The sequence below is a fragment of the Amblyomma maculatum genome, chromosome 1 (genome assembly GCF_055883805.1).
Source record: "Amblyomma maculatum isolate TAMU_Amacu chromosome 1, ASM5588380v1, whole genome shotgun sequence".
Classification (NCBI taxonomy): domain Eukaryota; kingdom Metazoa; phylum Arthropoda; class Arachnida; order Ixodida; family Ixodidae; genus Amblyomma; species Amblyomma maculatum.
This window is the reverse complement of record NC_139344.1, coordinates 19,810,838-19,831,112: the sequence shown is the minus strand read 5'-3', so window position 1 is coordinate 19,831,112 and position 20,275 is coordinate 19,810,838. Positions and strand designations below refer to the sequence as shown.

The following is a 20,275-nucleotide window of genomic DNA, read 5'->3' as shown; positions in this document are numbered from 1 at the left end:
CTCGAACACGAGGTGGGTTAGGCTCGCGTAGCGTCTCTTCCTTTCGGCGCTTGTAGTTGCCACGAGGATCGAGTGCTGCTTAATATTCGTCGAGATGACGTCCTCCCCGGCCTCGCCCGGGTGGATACCAGCTGCCACGATTATTGCGTCAGCCAAGATTGCGTTGCCAAACTTGAGCAGACGCACGAGGCCGCCACGTGGCCTCAAAATGATCTTCTCGGCGCCATCGGGTAGGCGAGCATGCTGCTTTTCCACCGATTTCGCAGCCATTTTTCTTCCATGCATGCTTCTCAGCAGCTCGCTGCTTCTCAACTTGTTGCACGGTCTTCTCGAGCGGCACATATCTTTTCTTCTTGGTGGTATACCATTGGCCAGGCACTTGAAATTCCTCCGGATCTACCGGCGTTCCTTCGACAATTTCCATTTATTTTTAGCTTTAGTCAGCTTCACGAGGCTAGGAGTGGGTCCCCGACGGGGCCGCCGTGATCCTGCAGGGTGCCGCGAGACGCTAGGCCACGTTAGGCCTAGCTTCAGCACGTAGTCCACCGAACAAAGTCCGAAAAAATCGGAAACAAAGTCCCACCTCGGAAAAACTGGTATTCCTGTGGTCCTCTTGATGCGATCCGTCGATTCGACACAAAATTCAAAAACGCCGAGCCGATGAATTGCCCAAAGTAACCGAAATTGGCGGAGCCCATGAAAGGCACGTCCGCTCGATTCAGAGGATCGGGCCCGATCGCGGGCCGCGGCGCACCACGTAGCCCATGCGGACCAATCGGTGGTGGAGCGGCGCGGGAAAAGAATCGCGGTATTCTGAAAATTATCGAGTGATTCTACTCGCTGCTAGTGTTCCTGTATATGCATATACAGGGACACTACTCGCTGCCGAACAACTCGCTGCCGAACAGCAGCGAGTAGTGTTCCTCCCTAACTTGGTGCTCTTCTCTTCTCTTCTCCTTAACTTGGTGCTACGCTCTTCGGCCCTCCGACGCGAATAGACCCCCCCCCCCCTCTCTACAAAGTCTATTGTTGTCATCGTAACAAAACTAGCAAGAATTTCTAGTGCCCTCTGAAGTTACGTTTATACTCACTGAAAGCTTGCGGCAGTCGCAGCGACGTTTTGCGTTGCGGACTAGGCATACCTGTTCATGATATGGGGTTAAAGAAGTATTGCATTAACGACCTCGTGTGCAGCGCGAAGTGAAATGTATTTTCTGGAACAAATGTTGCACATTTGAAGTGGAAAGAAAAAAAAACTTTATTTGAAGCCGAGCTTGAGCTTCACACATACGTGGGCTCATTGTTTTGTCTTTCGCTGGTGAAAGTAGCACACTCCGTCTGTAAAATCAGAATTCGTGAAAAAGAACGTACTGAATATATATATAAGCCTATTTTTCTGTGGTGAACAATCATGTTACCTTGTGCTTAGGCCAAACTGGAAATGATGTCTCCCCTTAAGACCGTCCGTTGGTGAAAAATTTCAACTGTATTATAGTATTGTTATGCCATTTCCCTGTGCCCATGTACTCTTTTCTTAGTCCCGCTTCAGGTACCCATTGTTTATCATCGTCTAGAGCGAATTAATGTTCTTTTTTTTTTTGTAACCAATTAATTGTACATAGTAAATAAACTTTTTCTAAACACGTACACATAAAGTCCGATAATCTTGAAATGCTGCTTGAATGGACTCCTTGAATGCCGCGAAATGCAGCAACAAAGAAGCAGACGATGCATCGAAAGCTGGCTCTTGATGTGTCTTGCACGACGTACACAGTCCCAATGGCTACTCATTCCTGGGAAATAATGACATATTGCCGCTATCCATTACCGCAAGAAAGTATACCTCTCCATTGTGCGAATGGAATATGGATTCGACAAATGTTTTTCGCCGCATTCAAGAGATGGTTTCACGTGAAGAGGACTGTCAGCGCCATGGAATATTGATATTTGTAGAAATTGAAGTACGTAAAGAGCCTGGAGCGAACTCCAAGACAATGACATACAGTGGTCTCGCGGACTTTGGCGACGAAATGCCAGCACCTGAGTATCTTGCAGACCATGACCTCGTGCTGAGTTTTCCCTCATTCGGAAAACACTGCGCTCAGCCTGTGGGCGTGATCGCGAGCAAAGGTCCCACTGAGGGAAAAATGCCAGCACAGGTCGTTCTGAAGGCAATCCTACTCCTGATAGAGGCCGGGGTTTTCGTAGAGGCAATAGTCCCGGCGGGGCTGCAACAAACAGGGCAATGTGGAAGCAGTTTTTCATTAGCGAGTTTCTTGAGAACACGAATAACTTTTTTATGCATCCTTTGAATGATCAGTGCAATATTTTGTACGTTTTCAGATGTGCCGCACCTTGTCAGATGTGTCAGGAATCGACCACACTCACAGAAGGTTCTGAAAGTCAGGGGCGAGTAAAATGATCCAACTACAAAAACTTATACGTTTTAGACTAGAAGCATCCCGGACCCACTTGACAGTCTATCCAAACAACTTCCGCGCATGTCAACCCTTGCAGCACAGAGAAGATGAAGATGCGCGTGAAGCTCGCTATACAAGTATTCAGCCGAAGTGTTGCCAAAGGCCTTGAATTTTACTCAAAGAACGGCGTTCAGAGCCTCGAGGGCGTAGAAGGAACAATTGACTTTACTTTGCGAATGAACAGCATGTTTGATGCGTTATATCGCAGCCATCCCACGATAGGCATCAGAACCGAGTCAAAATACCTTCACGTGCTCGCATCATTCCTTCATTGGCTGAATACTTAGGAAAAGGATCGTCAGTCTGGTAAAATTACGCCGGCCAGATTTCTATCTCCATCAACAGTCGAAAGCCTGAAGGTGACTCTATTTTCAAATCTAGAGCTCTCAAGGTACTTACTGAACTGCTGCGGTTTTAAGTACGTTTTGATCGCGAAGTTCAACCAGGACGACTTGGAGAGGTTCTTCAAAGTCATGCGCCCCGTATAGGCGGTCAAAATTATCATCCTCCAATGCCGACGTTTTTCCAACTGTACATCATGCTGTGTATATACAGTTTTATGAAGCCTCTGAAATTCCGCAGCCAACTACCAAGTTTACATGTACCAGGATTCACCACGGCTGATTTTGAACGATTTCATATCTCAAACCAAAGCAAAATTGCTGCACTGAAGGCAAAGCTCAATGGCCTCCAAGTGACATCAAGTGTGAAGACTCATTCGACCATGTTTATATCCGCTCTGAGGTCGTTGACTGAATAGTGTACTATGTGACGGGCTTGGCTACTTTTTAAAAAAGTACTCTCATGGGTGATCTCGACGATGAACGATGGAGTGGGGTTTTCGCTTGGCTCGTCAATCCAGCGACACGTTGCAGGAACCGGACTGGACAACTCTTCGGGCACTATAGGGACACTTTATTATATAGATCAAACTGGGAGCTTATATTCGGCCAGAGTGGTATACTGACGCCACTCTTGCCTCATAAACACTTCGCCTCACCGGTGCTCACCACGGCCAGGCCACCAGATCCCGAGTCAAGCAGCCGATCAGTCAAGCCCGCAGCCGAGTCCCGAGTCCCCCTTTCGCGCAAAAACACGTGTTTAAGGCACTTTCTTCACCATAAACAGTAACATGTTTTATCCAGTAAGAAAACGACATTCACGGAGTCAATAAAAAAATTAAAATTCAAACTAGCCAATGGCACGTCAAGCATCTGCGAGGAGATTGCCTCGCCGGCATCGCGTACCTTACACAAAGTCGTACGCACTTTCCCCTCGTAATGATGGCCCTCGAGCGCTCTCAAAATGAGAAGCGACAAAAAAAAAAAAAAAAAAAAAAACAGACACAGCTGTCGCCTTCACCCACGATACACAAAAAGGGTGGGGGATACACTTGAACCCTGGCTGCCGTAAGCAAAGTGGGGAACAAAAGAACCGTTTCCGCGCGCGCTTGTCTGCCAGAGTGCGGAAGCGGCCCTAAACGCCGACGTCGTCCTCCCGCTTCTGCAACCCTTTTCGGCGAACCCTTGGTGCCACCGCTCACAGCGGTCGTGGAACGGAACGACTCAGTCAAATGCGCAAAGCAGCGCACGGCGTCCGAGCGGCGCCCACGGGGCACAGAGCTTTTCGTCCCAAGTCGGCACCCGTCTCTGTCGGTACCCCTTTCTTCCCAACGACCACCGTTCGCACGTACTCCCGGTCCCTTCCGACGAGGTGTGCTTAAACAAACGACTCCCAACTATCTTGGCTACTTCTCCAAAACGGGTCCAAGCAGCGAGCGTACGAGGAAAGCTTCCCATTTAATGGGCCCGCGCCGGCTCCCCTTTACGGCCCTGCATTACACCTCGCCCGATCTCGTCCCTTTGCTGCGGGCTTTAGGCCCAGTCATTTCTCTTTTCTTTTTTTCCAAGCGAGACAACTCGACAAGCGACCAGACGCGTCCGTTCGAAAGCACCAAAAAAGAAGAAGAAGAAGAACGGCTAACAAACAAAGATCAGGGGGAGTGGGTAAGTACAGCTCTGGTGCGCCCTCGTCCCGAGCAGCGGCCCGCCCTGCTGCCCACCAAGAATGTTCGTGCACTTGCTGTCCGCTCAACAGTAATCCCGCTGCGTTAGGGTACATCTCAGAGCCTACTGGGGTACAGGGTATAGAGCATCCTGCATTCGAAATATCACGGCAACTCTTCACGACACTGTACCAATACATATAGAGCAAATCGACGGGTGTAGGGACAAAATTCAACTGAAAAAAATACATCTGACAACATGGCAAGAGAAATAGACCTGGTCCTGAATAATGTCGAACACTGATCACCACAACTCATGCACATGCCATACAGACTATGCGCCAACACAGAGCAAACGATAAAAAATAACAGTCACTCATGCACGCATGCGTTCAAGCGGTCCCAGTCACGCAAGCATCGATATATACCCATGACTAGTAACTTTCATAACTATCATGAAGAGCAACTCGCATCTAAACTACAAAACACAGCTACACACTCCATCTCAAAGTTATTACCACAATGTAAGTCACACTTTGAAAAAGAAAAAAAAAATTGTGAGGGTTTAAGCATGGATTCAAGCTAGTGATAGAGCGAAAGCTGTGAGCGTTGTGGTGATAGCCTCTTTAACACCCGCTTTTCAATCCGCGGTTTTTTAATTATTTTTATTTAACTTAGGTTTTGGGGAAAGAAAGGAGACATACTTTTTAGTGGACGCCACAGAATTGTGCACACCTACACCTAACCATGTCTAGATCATGTTTTCGTATTTTTTTCGTGTATATCCTACATTGGTTTACAAGAAAGGAAGGGCGCAGTATCTCTCAGATTGAGAGAAGGAGGATGGGAGTGGAACCGGCGAGAGAGAGTCCACGTAGTGGAAGGCTACGGGGTAATTTGGCCACCTCTGGACCTTTAACGTGCGCGCACATTGCACAACCCATTTAGGTGAACACCACGAAATCGGGGACACGCACACTTCCTTTGGTCAAGGTCACTTGAAGGTCGAATTTTGTGTCACACGAAGACCTGCTATACCTAGCGTAGTGAGGCTTTCGCTTCCATTTTAAATTTTTTTATAAGAAGGAAAGGCGCAGTATCTGCTAAGGTCACTTGAAGGTGAAAACTTCAAGGTCCGCGATGGCTGCCCGAGGTGTAGCGTATGAAGCTTTCGCTTTAAAAGGCTCAAAACGGAGTCGTTATTACTGTCCTAAGCAGTTCGTATATCCATCACGAACAGTTTCGCACGGGCGTTCCAAAAGTAATTGAAGGATAAACACTGAGACGACACAATATTCCGCACCACTCGCTCCGTTCTGTGCCAGAATAAAGCTTGAACACCATTCGTACATGCCCTCCCAATTCACACTTACTACATCTGCGCGTACTCGAGCCTCTTGTGCCACTTTCGGCACTTGCTGCACGTTCAAGTTTGGCGATAGAAAAATAACTGCGCAGGGCAATTTAACGATTTCCTTCTCATTTGAAGTGTACACGGTCAGTTTGTCCAACAAATTGGCGTGTCCACCAGGTTCAAATAAACGCGTCTCCTGAGAAAATCATCACGCGCGGCGCAATGGCGTCAGCACGGAATAAGCATCCCGGTCGCACCGTGCCGTCTCTGACTGCATGCCAGTTATTTGAGCACTCCGACCGCACAATGCCACAAGTGACACGAACCTCACATCAGCAAGCCATTCAGTGCGTGGCACAGCTACCTTGAACAGCTTAGTTGCTGCTAACCATTGGTGTGGCCGCTTTCCATTACATACGCATTGGGATCACAGAATGATTCGTAATGTGTCGTCAGCTGTGTCGGCGTTTTTTGCTACTTCTCGTTAGGACTAAATGGCGAAAGAACAGCGCGAAACAAACGAGGACGAAGAAACACGCAAACACAGGACGGGCGTTGTCCTGTGTTTCAGCGCCCGTCCTGTGTTTGCGTGTTTCTTCGTCCTCGTTTTTTTTTTTTTTTCGCGCTGTTCTTTCGCCATTTAGCTATGAACCAACCAGCCCATGCTAAAGTCTTGATTCAACGCATTTCTCGATAGGGCTACGGACCTGCCTTTCATTTGACACTCCAGCAGTGATGTCGCTGAAGGTCCCTGTGTTCTCAGCCTCAGCAACAAATCGCCCTGTAAGAGGTTATCGAGAACGATCCGCGATGCTGTTAGAGTGCTTGTCTGACCAAAGTCAAGCCTGTTTCCGCGCACGGTGAGCTTCGAGTGTTCGCGTGGGCCGCATTCGCCTACTGAACCACCATGTGTCTTCATGAGCATGTGCGATTCATTGCATCTCCCATGCTATCATGCGCGGCATCAATCTCTCTCTACCTGACAACGCCCTGAATTTCGTCTCATATGCTAGCGGGACTCATCGCTAGGGATTGCTCTTCCCTTTCTGCCACACTTGCGGTTATCAAGAAGAATAAACGGGGAAGCCCGAAGACTTGTCATCGCAGTCGAAAGACGCACGCTTCCTGCCTCTCCCCAGTTCTTCGAAGTGTTGGTCCTCCCATAAAACAGGCTGCAGGTTAAACCGACGGGTGCGAGTGCTCCGGTTGGGTAAAGCGTCTAATTATAGTGGAAGCAAAATAATGGTAAGTGCGAGAAAGGGGCAGCGTTAAAACGGAAACTGCTGCACACTGCCGGTGATCAACCATCCCCTGTTTGAGGTGTGAATACTAGTCATAAAAGATATACCTCGCTGGCCCGCCAGGTGAGGGGCGTGCGTCGCCGGCCGAGTCGGAATTTCGCCTTCTGCGCTGCTGCCACGGTGAGGCAGCGTGCATAACACGCATACAGTATACATCCTGCGCGCACATGCGCTTTGGTGGCTGTCGAGAATCGAAAAGGTGCATGGCGACTTACCACCAGATTTTTCTAGCTCCCTTTAACCAGATGCCGTGAACGCCTCAATTGCTGTCATTATACTATATCCTGATAATGTCACGACCGGTAAGGTATGATCATGCTGGAGAGATTAAAGAGCGGCAGTTCGAAAACGCTTGACTTTTGGGGACGTCAAGCACCATGCAGTTCCTGCTGGCACAATACATTGATTTTGCCACGAGTCCTATAAACTATGTCAACGCTGACAGGAGGTGATGTTGCAAGCTTTCGAATTCGCCGGCAGGAGAGCAAGAACGTCTACCAAAATTATCGGGATATCAGGCGTTCCACGGTAATCGGGGAGAAAAATCCCGCGTCTCCACGCTAGTTAAAAGACACATAGCGGTAGTCGAGCATGAGGTCAACTCACGAGACATCGAAGCTGTATTAATAGAAATTATCACTGGTCGCAAGGAAGAGGCTAGTCTCTTCATCTTAAATCTGTACAGCACCCCCCAGCAGAGAAAGGTACGTTTCCGCGCCCTCTTCCGCAAAGCGATCAAAACAGCAGGAAGCAATACTCTTATAATTCTAGGAGACTTCAATGCCGCCCACCAAGAATGGGGCTACAATAGACACGACCCCAAGGGTAGGCAACTGTGGGAGGACATACATGAGCTCGGCCTCACCCTGCTGACGGACCCTAGCTGTCCGTCCAGGATGGGAAACAGCGTCTGTGCAGACACCACCCCGGACCTTACCTTAGGAAAAAACACGGGAGACGCAGTCTGGAAAAACACAGCTCAAAATTTTGGCAGCGACCACTTTGTTCTGGCTCTCACCCTCAGCAAGGGCGTCAAAACGCGTCGCCTCAAAAAACCCAAGATCACCGATTGGGACAGGTTTAGGCAAATCAGAGAAAACTGCGAATCGGGAGATGAAATCCAAAACATAGAGCAATGGGCAGAGACGCTTAAGAAACAAGTAGAGAAAGCAACCACGACCCTACGGGAGGACGATGCGCCGGTGACGGTTGACAGCAAACTCCTTCATATGTGGGAAGCAAAATGCGGCATGGAGAGGCGTCTCCGGTCGCAAAGATGGAACAGGAACCTTAGGCGAAGGATAGCAAGATATAACAAAGAGATTGAAGATTACGCAGTAAAACTTTGCGAACAAAACTGGTGTAGTAGGTGTGACGAGATGGAAGGGAACATGAGCCTTGCTAATACGTGGAGCCTACTCAGACACCTACTTGATCCTGACAATTCGAAAACTCAATCGGGCATAAGACTGACGAAAGCCAGACACGCGTTCGAGGGCACGGACGGGGAACTCATGGCGAAACTAATTAACATGTACGTAGGCGACACGCAAACCTTACCCCTGCCGGATTACGAAGGACCCTTAAACGAGGCCCTAGACGCGCCGATCACGGAGGCGGAGGTTCGCGCCGAAATATTAGGCCTAAAAACAAAATCGGCTCCCGGCCCAGACGGAATCACAAACAAGGTTCTCCGAAATTTGGACGATAATTCCATCCGCGCGCTCACCAAGTACATGAGAATCGTATGGGACAGAGGCCGCCTCCCACAACAGTGGAAGACGGCAAACGTAATTTTGATACCGAAGCCAGGCAAACCCCCTAAACTAGAGAACTTACGACCAATCTCTCTAACATCCTGTATAGGGAAATTGATGGAGCGGGTAGTCCAAACGCGACTAACGCGTTTCATGGAGCTTAACGACCTGTGGCCACACGAAATGGTTGGGTTCCGGCCCGGCCTGTGCACACAGGACGTAATGCTCCGCTTGAGACACGATATCATAGAAAGCGAAACCAGGGACGCGAGGGTACTACTAGGTCTAGACCTGACAAAGGCGTTCGATAACGTAAAACACGCGGCAATTCTTTCTGGTCTCCAAGAATTGGGGGTCGGAAAGAAAACGTACGACTACGTAAAAGACTTCCTGTCGGGTAGAACGATAAAGATAAAGTTTCAGGACATTGAATCCTCCACCATCAAACTAGGAAGCAGGGGTACGCCACAGGGTTCGGTGCTGTCCCCGTTCCTCTTTAATGTTGCCATGCGAAACCTCCCGGCAGAACTGAGGAAAGTGGAAAACTTGAAATTCAGTATGTACGCGGACGACGTCAACCTGTGGGCTACCCAGGGGAGTGACGCGAGCATCGAGGAGCGCTTGCAAGCGGCGGCGGACACCGTCGTGTCCTACGCGGCCGAAAGGGGCCTCTCGTGCTCTCCACAAAAATCGGAACTGTTTATATACAACCCGAAGGCGCTCAGGTGTAAACGCCAGATAAACATCAGCGTAACAGTAGACGGCCAAATAGTGCCAAAAGTCGAACAAATTAGGATCTTGGGGCTGTTTCTACAAGCAGATGGGTACAACGATACAACGGTAAAGAAACTGAACGCGTACGCCACGCAAGTCACGGGTCTGTTCAGGAGAATCGCACTAAAGGGTCGGGGCCTTAAGGAACGAAGCCTCCTGAAACTAATGCAGGCTTACATCACTAGCCGCATATGTTACGCCACACCATTCCTAAACATTAGATCAGACGAAAGGCAGAGAATAGACGCACTCATCAGACGATGCGCGAAGAGGGCTCTGGGACTACCCATCTCGACCTCGACTGAACGCCTCCTCGAAATGGGGGTGCACAACAACTGGACGGAACTAGCGGAGGCTGTGCGCATGGCGCAACTAGAAAGATTAAGCAGAACCACCACGGGCAGAACCATCCTCGGCTGGGTGGGACTGCAGTCAGATAGAGGAACAAGCCACAAAGTAGACATTCCACGAGAGTGTCGCGAATATATAATAGTGCCCCCCCTACCTAAAAACATGCACCCTACGTACAACAAGGAGAGGAGACAAAAGAGGGCCGAGACGCTCGCAAAGAAAGCGGGGAAAATGAAGCCGGGGGAGGTCGCCTACGTGGACGCGGCTAGCGGGAAGTCGGGGGCGGCGGTGGCTGTGGTCGTCAACGGCCGCGGCGTGCCCGCCGCCGCCGCGTCCGTTAGAAGCCGAAATGTAGACACGGCTGAAGAAGTTGCAATAGCGCTCGCTTGCGTTGGAACGGAAGCCAGCATAGTTATTAGTGACAGCAAAACAGCTGTCTGGAACTTTGGAAAAGGGAGGGTCTCGACGGAGGCAGCCAAAATTTTAGAGAAAAGAAAACTTGAAAGAAAGATTCGAATTATTTGGACCCCCGCGCACGAGTCCGTCCCCGGCAACGAGGCGGCGCACGAGCTAGCCCGAGCTCTCTACTTCCGGGCAGCCGTAGAGCCGCCTGATTGCGATGGGATGGACGAGAGGCTGCAAACTTATAAGGAAATTTTAGAACACTACAGACTTAGCAGAAGGTCCCTGCCACCACCGGACCGAACGCTAACTAACAAGGAGGCCGTCGCTTGGCGGCGCCTGCAAGCTGGGAATTTCCCAAGTCCCGTCTGGCTTTTCCACACGCAAGTGGAGGAAAAGGCGGACGATAGATGCGAAACCTGCGGAGAAAGGGGTACTCTTGATCACATAATCTGGCAATGCCTTGATTCCCCTGGCGCCAAGGAAAACATAAGCAGTAGAGAAGCCTGGGAACTGCTACTGCGGAGCGAGTCCCCCGCCAACCAGCAGCAAGCTGTCCGCCTGGCGGCTGAAGCCGCGAAGAAACACTGTCACTTCGCATGTCTTTAGTCGCGGAGGCCCCGGCCTCCGTCCCATAGGCCTGCGTGCCGGGGGCGGGGAGTAGGGGGCCTCCTACATCGGTGGAAAAATAAAGTTCGTAACAACAACAACAACCCATAAGTGGCAACCTAGGGGCAGGTGGACAAAATTATCCTAGCTCGTCGACCCTACAAGTACAAGACTTTAGCAGCTCATATTCATATTCATTGGACAACCTTAGAAATTTGGTGACGCCGGAAGTAAGTCAATTTTTTTTTTCATTGTTTATGCACACATGTTTTTTTTTTTTTTTTTTTTTCAAACACTAGCCGGGTTAGAAAACTGAATCCTGACGAACCCAACAAGAAGCAAGAACCAATGGAAAGTAGCAATTATCGAACGTCCGATAGTCTATACGTATGTACGATAGAAAATTGGGTGCCATGAATACTAAACGAACTTCTAGAACATAAATTTGAGTGCTATCTCATACAAACGTTTAACGGAGTAGTTCATGTCGCACGCATAGCTCTTTTATTCTTGCTCTTATTTTATTTCTTGTCTCTCCTTATTATTATAAAGTACGCATCCGCTTTTCCTGCGAGCAAGTTGAGCTTAGTATGGTGCCTCTGCTAGCATGATTTTTATTATTAAAATTACGATTCTATCAAAACCAGAATGATGCCTACCATCTCTAATCCATGCTTTTCTTAGTGTTTTGTGGGTGTCATCAAACGTAAATTTTCCTACTACGTTGCGGTAGTAGACAGTTTTTTTTTTTTTCGTTTTTTTTTTTTGGGGGGGGGGGACGCAGTGGTCCTAATAAGCTAATTTAAAGCAAAACATGTTAGTGGGGAGGAGCTGAACCCTGCGCTTTGCTAAATGTCCTAACCCTTGCATGGCGCTGGTTTTTGTGGAATGTAGGCTGCATATTTCGCGGGAAGGGGGATACGGTGATATATGTGTCGTTAAATAAAAAAGCAAACAAATGAACAAACAACAACTGAATTCACTGGTTAATAAAAAGGGGAGCTCTTTCAAATGCGTCCGTTTCACACAAAGTTCGTTTAGCGACTGCTTCCCAACGAGTCCAACTGCCGCCTTCCCCGTTGTCGTCCCCGCTCCCCGCGTCCTCGCCCCGACCGAAGACCCTTTTCTCCCCAGGCTCCGGCGTCGAGCGGGGCTTTCCAGGAACGTCGAGAGGCGTCCTCCTAGAAGGGGCCAGGAGGTCATAAATTAGACCGCCCGAGTGCCTGAAAGAGCGGGTGCGGTAGTCCAAGCATCCTCCGCGCGGACAAACGTTTTCGCGAACAACGTTCGCAACGCATTCCCGCCCGAAATGGCACAGGCATTTCACAGACACACGCACTCACTGCACAAGCTCTACTGGGTAGAGCATTTGTAGTGGACGACGCAGTGTGGTTCCTCCGGGAAGCCGCACTGTGCACGATCGAATTCGCCCGTCGCGGCCCGGGAAGGTCGTGTCGACTATCGCCATCTTCCAGAGCTGTCTGGGCTGTAGAGTCACCTTGAGCAGCACAATATCGCCTGCCTGTATAGACTCCTGGTTGGGTTCTTTTGATGCAGCTGCGTGGTTTGCAACTGTTTCAAGTACTCGTTCATCTATTGCCACCAGAATCAGCGCAGGAGTCGTCCTCTGCTCGTGAGCATTTGCCGTAGGGTCGCTCCAGTAATGGCATTCAGTTCGATAGCGGAACATCTGGCAGTTGGGTGAGCCTCCTGCCGATAAGAAACGAGGCCGGGCAAAGAGGATGAGGCTCGTTCGCTTCGGTGTGCATAGTGGACGCGAATTGAGGATGGCTTCCATTTCCGCTAGAGTCGTGGTGAGCTGTTCAAAACTGAGACAGCTTCTTCTAAGCACCTTTTTCAAGATTTGCTTGATCAAGCCGACAAGTCGTTCGTAAAAGCCACCTCACCACGGTGCGCTCTCCACTATGAATTTCCACTTGGGTGTTCGCGAAGTAGTTTCTGAATCGCTTCTGATAATGTTCCAAAGGGTAGCCAAATTCTTGCTGGTCTTTTTGAAAGTGAGTGCATTATCGCTGTATACGATATGAGGTATACCCCGACGGGTGATAAATCGAGGGAAAGCCAAAGGGAAAGGCGGTGCTTACATGCACTCACCAATACAAGGTGGAGCGCTCGGGTGACGCCGCAAGTGAACAGAGCGATGTAACACTTGCAACCCCTTGACGCACCATTCTCTGTGATAAGCAAAGGATCGGCGAAGTCAACCCCGGTGACTTGGAACGGGTGGACCTGTGTTATTCTTTCTCGTGGAAGTTGGTTTGGTTTGGTTTGTGGGGTTTAACGTCCCAAAACGACTGAGGCTATGAGAGACGCCGTGGTGGAGGACTCCGGAAATTTCGACCACCTGGGGATCTTTAACGTGCGCTGACATCGCACAGCACACGGACGCCTCTTCGTTTCGCCTCCATCGAAACGCAGCGGCGCGCACAGCTCGTTAGCTGGCTGTGCGAGGTAGCGCTGACATACTATAACGCAATCCTTGACTACCTTCTTTACCAGCTTTCTTGCGCCAATCACCCAGAAGTTTTCTCTCAGTTGAGTCAGAGTATCGCGGATGCCTCATGCAGCACTTGTCGGTGGCACTGTTTAGCAAGGACCTTGGACAAATCGCTGTGCTTGGGCAGAATGATGGGGTGCTTACCGTCGTAATTCAGTTGGCTCTGTTGAAGCCTTCCTTGCACCCTGTCGAGCTGCAAGGACATATTCTTTAGTGGCGAGTCTGATGCCATTCTCCGGCTGTTCCATACGCACTCCACTTCGCTGGCAAATCTAGCGCCGTGCTCATGCAGAATTCAGTATTCTTCTGCCCTCTTCAATTCCTCTGATACCACAGGGCCGGATTCACTTTTCTGGCGTCTTGCTTTCGCGACAAATCGCAGCACCCAGGCGGTCACTCTAGTCAAGCGGGAGAAAGAACTGAAACTTTGTATTTCTGTCAAGGCATCTGTAGTCGGTGAAGCTGCGGCAGCAGCTAGTGCCTTCGTTCTCTTTTTTTTTTTTTTTCTCCAGCTCCGCCTCGGTGAATGTCGGCGCGATTCCGCCTTACGGCCATTGGCATTTGTCCATGCAGATCCATCGTGGGCCCGCCCACCAAAACCCTTTCTTCGCTAGCTTCTGTGCAAGTATGAAGACCGCGGGTAAAGAGATCTGCCGGATTTTCTTTTCCGAGGCAATGTCTTCACGCAATTCTCCGGTCAGTTTCTGAATTTCGACAACTCGGTGGCGTACGAACGGCTGCCAGCGATCCGCGTTCCCATGAATCCAGTGCAATGCAATGGTTGAATCCGTCCACAAATAGACCTTTTGGGGAGGGTCCTATAACTGGTCGAGAATGTAGCGGCCCAGTCGTGCAGCCAGCAGGCATGCCATCAACTCCAGTCTGGCAAGGGTAAGCTCTTAATTGGGGCAACTCTCGATTTGCTTATTAATACTGTCGCAGTACCATCCTCGCCATCTGTCGTCAGGTAAGCAACTGCTCCGTAAGACACTGGACTCAACAAGGTTGATGACTGGGCAAGTTGGTAAGGGTTCATTTTTAACCAGCCAAAGGACGAGACACTGGACTCGCATCTGCAAAAATGTTCAAACTGGCTGTCGCGTCTGTGCCTGCCTTTGCCCATATAGTATCGCGGCACCTTGACCTCGGGAAGGTAAGAGTTGTTGAAATAGCACCTTCGCTCGTACGATAAAAGGGAATAGCCACCCTAGGGGATCGCAAATTCGCGCAGTTGTCTGCAGGACGGATGATTTGGTGGGTGGTTCAGTCGTGGCGATTCGGTTGGTGCAAGGGAAGAAAGTCAACATGTCCGTACTTGGTTCCGAAGTGAGATCTAACAATTTCACACAGCTGTTAGCTGTTAGATGCCCATTTGCGTAACTGCATCGACGGCGCTCCAAAAATTGCGTTTCATTCGTTGTACCGATTCAGTGCGGCCTGTTCGTTTTCGGCTCCCATCAGTATGTCGTCGACATAAAGGCTGCGTTGTAGTCGGCTTGCAGTGATCGGGAACTGCTCCTCTGCGCTTTCTAGGTGATGTTGGAGAGTGGCAGAGAGCAAAAACATACTGGCATTCGTTCCGAATGGGACTCTCTTCATGCGCCATGTCATGATTGTTGGAAGTGGGCCACCTGGCTCAGGCTTCTTTTCGAACCACAAGAAACGCAGGGCGTCTCTCTCTTCCGGTCTCACTGCAGTTTGCAAAACGCCTGTTCGATGTCCGCTACTAGAGCTACCTTGTGCCTGCGGAAGTTTAGCAGCATGCCCACAAGGTCAGCCGTTAAATTTGGTCCACTTTCGAGATTGTCGTTTAGAGATTTTGCTGACCTATCGTGGGATGAGGCGTCGAAAACTACGCGCAGCTTGTGAGCATCGCGGCGCTTTAGGGCAACCTCCTTGTTATCTTCCAAAGCCGTCACAAGTTTCCATGGGAGGGCTACCTCATAACGCCCTTCCTTCATCTACACGGTGACCACAAAAAAAAAAAAAAGCCCCTCTACAACAGCATTTGTTACAGGCTTTTGTTCATTTTCATTTATCGATTCTAAGGTCCAAACTTTTGTGAGTATGTCATGTGTTGCGCCCCTTTTCATGACAGATGTTCTCAGGGCAACCATTTGCATGCAATAGGGTCCTTCGTCCATGCTCTGTACTGATCCTTAAATGGTCCAACCCACAACCGTTTTAACTGCTCTCAGTTTATCGCCAATCTGGGTGGATCGGCCAGTCGTTAGCTCTCAAATGTGATCAGATCCTATGAGAAGCCCAATATCTCCAGGCCCTCCGTCGTTGCCGAAATAGGTGGGCTCATAACCGAGCGTTCTCAGCCTGTCCGTCAATGTCACGGCTGGTTTTGGGATATACTGATCGCAAATGACGTCTGTCTCCAGAACATCTAGTTTGCGTGTTTTCCCCTTTTCCGCTTTGACTTCCACCATTACTCGCCTGTACGCTCTTTCTTCTTGGTGACCGCCAAAGTTTCCGACGGTTAGCACTTCTTTACCAAGAAATTTGCATCCGAGTCTTTTTGATGCTTCATATGTCAGGTACGAGCGTTGGCTTCCGCCGTCGAAAAGGACTCGCAATTGCGCCCAGGCCTTTAGGCCACCGCAATTAGCTGTCGCAGTTTGAAGCAAGACAGTTTTCGCGGGAGCGGATTCTGTTCCTGCTGCAACTTCACTTGTGCGATGGTGAATCGGCTAGTGGCTTCCTTTTTGCGCGCTACCGCATAAGACGGATCACAAATTGTTGTAGCGTGTTTCTTCCCGCACTTATGTATTTTAGGTGCACATTGCAACGCCTTGATCGATGCCCTCTTCGCGTGCGTTTGAAACATCTCCCTGCCGCTTGTGGAAGCCATTTCTTTTCCTCCATGCTTAGTTTGGCATCGCATTCCTCTGACGGATGCTCCTCGGCGTTACAAAAGAAACAACTTTTCTTACTAAGTTATTTATCTCAAAGACCCTAGTACCTTGGCTATCTCCGAAGCGTTGGTTTTTGTTTGTCACTTTTATGCTGTGTGTTGGACGTCGAGCTGCGCATGCCTTGCAAGGTTTCTTGGGAAATGTTATTATTTCAATAAAGCACAGTTGTTAGTTCCAGCTTCCGTGTGTACATCCTCTTCCTTCGTCCTCGTCCCTTGGCTGGTTTTTATTCTCTAAAACTTTCCTTGGTTGCGTTTTGATGAAGGTTGCTGCAGTTGGCAAGGGCTTATGCGATTTCCAAGGTGGCTCCGCTGATCTTTTCTGCTTTCTTTAGAGCTTTTGTTCAAATCCATGCTTTTTAAGGCAGCCCAATTTTCTCGACTCTTGACTTCGATTTTGAGGAAAGAAATGAGTCGCAGTACCTTTGTCATTTGCGTTAGAGCTTTCCAAAGTGTCGTCGGTCGATTCCTCGCTCCCGCCCATATGAGACTAGCAGTATCAATGACATTTACAGCTGTAGTTGAGTAGGATATCCGTTGGAAGTGCTCTGTACAAACGGCATGAGGAGCGTAGTGTAGGAGTCCTTCTTTTGGCCCATAGTATCTCCAAGCCTTTGATGTGTGCAGCCAGGTTGTCATAGAGGCTGCGAAGTCCGCGTACATCGTCTGAAGAGCGAACTGGCTGAACATCAACCAGCTTCTTCATGTGCTCTTAGATAAGGAGCTCTTCTTTTCCAAAGTGTTTCTTGAGGAGCTCTACGACGTCGCTGTAGCAACGCGCCGTCGATAGAAGTCCGGCTAGCGCAGCGGCAGCGTCTCCGGTGACAGATGCCTTCAGGTACGTAGTGGAACTTATCGACAGATGAAAGTTCTTCGTTTTTGTCGACAACTTGTTCGAACCCTTCCCAGAAGGGCTGCCAGTCATGTCCGGTGAATTTGTGAGCTCCAGCTTTGACAGCTTGACCCTACTCTTTGAGGTGATCGTTGTCTGGGCGGCGTTATTCTCCCGCTGAGTCAGTGAGCTTCCAGTCGGGTTTGAGATACAGTGTTGCAGCTGGGCCAAGGCGGTTACGATTCGATCGTTTTATTCAAAAAGTTGTTCTTACTCCGTCTCGGCCTGCTCATCATCCAGTGACTCCTCGAGCTGAGCGTTTAGCTCAGCACGAAGAGACGTTATAGTCGAGCGTGCACGACATTGGCATCGCTCTGCGTTAGCTATTCGAGTCGCTCAAGGCATTCCTTGATAACTTCGGTGACTTGAGTGCGCAGTACCTTTCGTTTTTTGAAGAGGTGATCCATCGTTGAACCAGCTGCGTCGCTGCGGATCACAGAAATTCAGATAACCAGGAGATATGACGATTCCATGCGCGTTGGGTAAACTTCTTGTCCGTTATTAATAATAATAATAATAATAATAATAATAATAATAATAATAATAATAATAATAATAATAATAATAATAATAATAATAATAATAATAATAATAATAATAATACTTTATTCACTTCAAAGAAACAATACAGGACGCGGACGCGCCAAAGCCGCAATTGGGCTTGTAGGGCGCCGTCCGGTAGCAGCAACAACCTCTGTTACCAAATCACAGAATTATTATTTTTTTTTTTGTGGACGAAAACAGCATGAAATAGAGCTGCTCAAGCTCGGCAATAGCACCCCGTAACTGCCTGCGAGTGTTCAAGTTGAAAACGTCATCAGGCAGCTCATTGAATATACATGGGATATAAAATGACCTCACAGACATACCAAAATGAGTTTGTACTGTAGGCACGAAATATCTAGAAATGTTCCGTAGTGGAATAGGTTTAACATTAGGCAACCTAAATTCGGTGTTCCAGAAATATCTAAGTACAGTGATTTGTTTGAAAACAGTGTCAGAGGATGGCAGACCTGAAGAAAGGAATACACTTTGCAGTTTATGGGGTGTTGAATAGATTACACTCTTAGCCATATTCTTGAGAATACGGTTTATCCTATTTTTCCATGTTTCAGAACAGTTAAAGAAACAGCACATGCCATATCTCAGCAAAGAATATCCCAAGGACTGTGCAATTAAACGTCTTATGGCAAACGGCAGGCAGGCCCTTAGAGCATAGAGCAAGCATGCGACGCCTCTAAGCTTCCTACTGAGGTGCGCCATATGTGTGTTCCAGGATAAATCGCTGTCCATGTAAATGCCAAGATATTTCACGGTCGGAACACATGTAATGGGGCAGCAAGAACATGCAGTGCACCTGGAGCTGTGCAAAACAACCGCTGCGTTTTTAGGGATTGGTTTGTGTGCATTGCGAAAGCACACTAGTTGAGTTTTTTGGGGATTTATTTCAATCAAGTTACATTGAAACCAATCATATAGCTTGGTGGCATCCTCTTGAAGTTGTCGGAGTGCGCACGAAAAATCTGCATTAGCTGAGATGAGGAGGGTGTCATCAGCATATTGATAAATCTGTGATGAAGTGATTGCGATGAAAGTCCATACTGAGGCGACTAGCCACGGTTCGCTGATCTAAATTTCTTCTCTTCGCTTTCTTCCCGAGTTTCGGCACCAACTTTTGTCGTTAAATAAGAAAAGCAAACGAGTGAACAAACAACAACTGAATTTACTGGTTAATAAAAAGGGGAGCTCTTTCAAATGCGTCCGTTACACACAAAGTTCGTTTAGCGACTGCTTCCCAACGAGTCCAACTGCCGTCTTCCTCGTTGTCGTCAACACTCCCCGCGTCCTCGCCCCGACCTACCCTTTTCTCCCCACTCGAAGCTCCGGCGTTGAGCGGGGCTTTCCAGGAACGTCAAGTGGCTGGCGCGACCCAGGGGGTCGAGCGGCGTCCTCCTCGAAGGGGCCAGGAGGTTATAAATTAGACCGCCCGAGTGTCCGAAAGAGCGGGGGCGATAGTACAATAATCCTTCGCGCGGACAACCTACGTTCTTTCGCGAACAACGTTCGCAACAATATGAGCTGATCGCATCCGGCATGCGATGCTTGGTGCACTTTGGTTCCACGCTTTCTCTGTATCACAATTTCTTGAGGGTAGCACGTCCTCTCTGTACACTTTGTGGGGTTCGGCAGGCTCCTTCCACGTGTTGTGAAAGCCAAGGTGGAAGTACAATACACTGTACGCATCATCCAGGCTGCATAACATTACGTAGCAACATATTTGGATCTAAAAAAAAAAAAAAAGTTGAAAAACTCAACAGCATCATCCATAAAGCCATCAGAATTGTCATTGGTATATCTGAACGCGCGAGAGTCACATTTCCTGTGACTTTAGTAGAACGGGCCTCCACACAATTTGAATCCTCCACTTGGCTATGGTAATTACCTTGGCCTTCTCTTGCATGGAGGAAGGAAAATTAAGGGACATCGGCTTAGCCGGTATCATAACAAAGCCGGTAGCCGGTAGTCCGACTTTTGAGTGAAAACAGCTTCAATATGCTACAATATGCCATCAATGCGTTTCAAAGCCTCGGAACTGAACGCTTTTACGTCACCGCACTATGGTAGACCGCACGTTCTGAGAGGCTTTGAGCGGAAGTGCTTCCAACCAATCATAGAGCGTTCCAAACTGAACGCAAACTGGCAGTTCAGTAATAGTACGGTACTACTGGTAATACCGCCCCTGTGCAGCGGAGACGGCGGCGACCGCTGCGACGGCGCTGATGCCACGATGCGCTAGTGGCGCTAGTCGACACGGCATCAATCCGAATCCAACACTTTCCACTCTCCATGGCGGATGAGCGATCGTAGCGCCACTTTTCCCTCTACGTAATTGCATGAAACTCTATGGT

The 20,275-nt window shown here is 49.0% G+C and overlaps 1 protein-coding gene across 1 annotated transcript; it reads right to left on the bottom strand.

Moving 5' to 3' along the window:
- Positions 1–12,372: 12,372 nt before the first annotated feature.
- On the bottom strand, positions 12,373–12,831 carry LOC146201913 (uncharacterized). Its single transcript, XM_084599699.1, has one exon. It carries the CDS (start codon positions 12,829–12,831, stop codon positions 12,373–12,375), a length of 459 nt encoding a protein of 152 aa, XP_084455825.1.
- Between the last annotated feature and the right edge of the window lie 7,444 nt (positions 12,832–20,275).

Excerpts from the sequence above, each read along its gene's own strand:
- LOC146201913 (XM_084599699.1), bottom strand. The coding sequence starts at position 12,831 with ATGGAAGCCATCCTCAATTCGCGTCCACTATGCACACCGAAGCGAACG.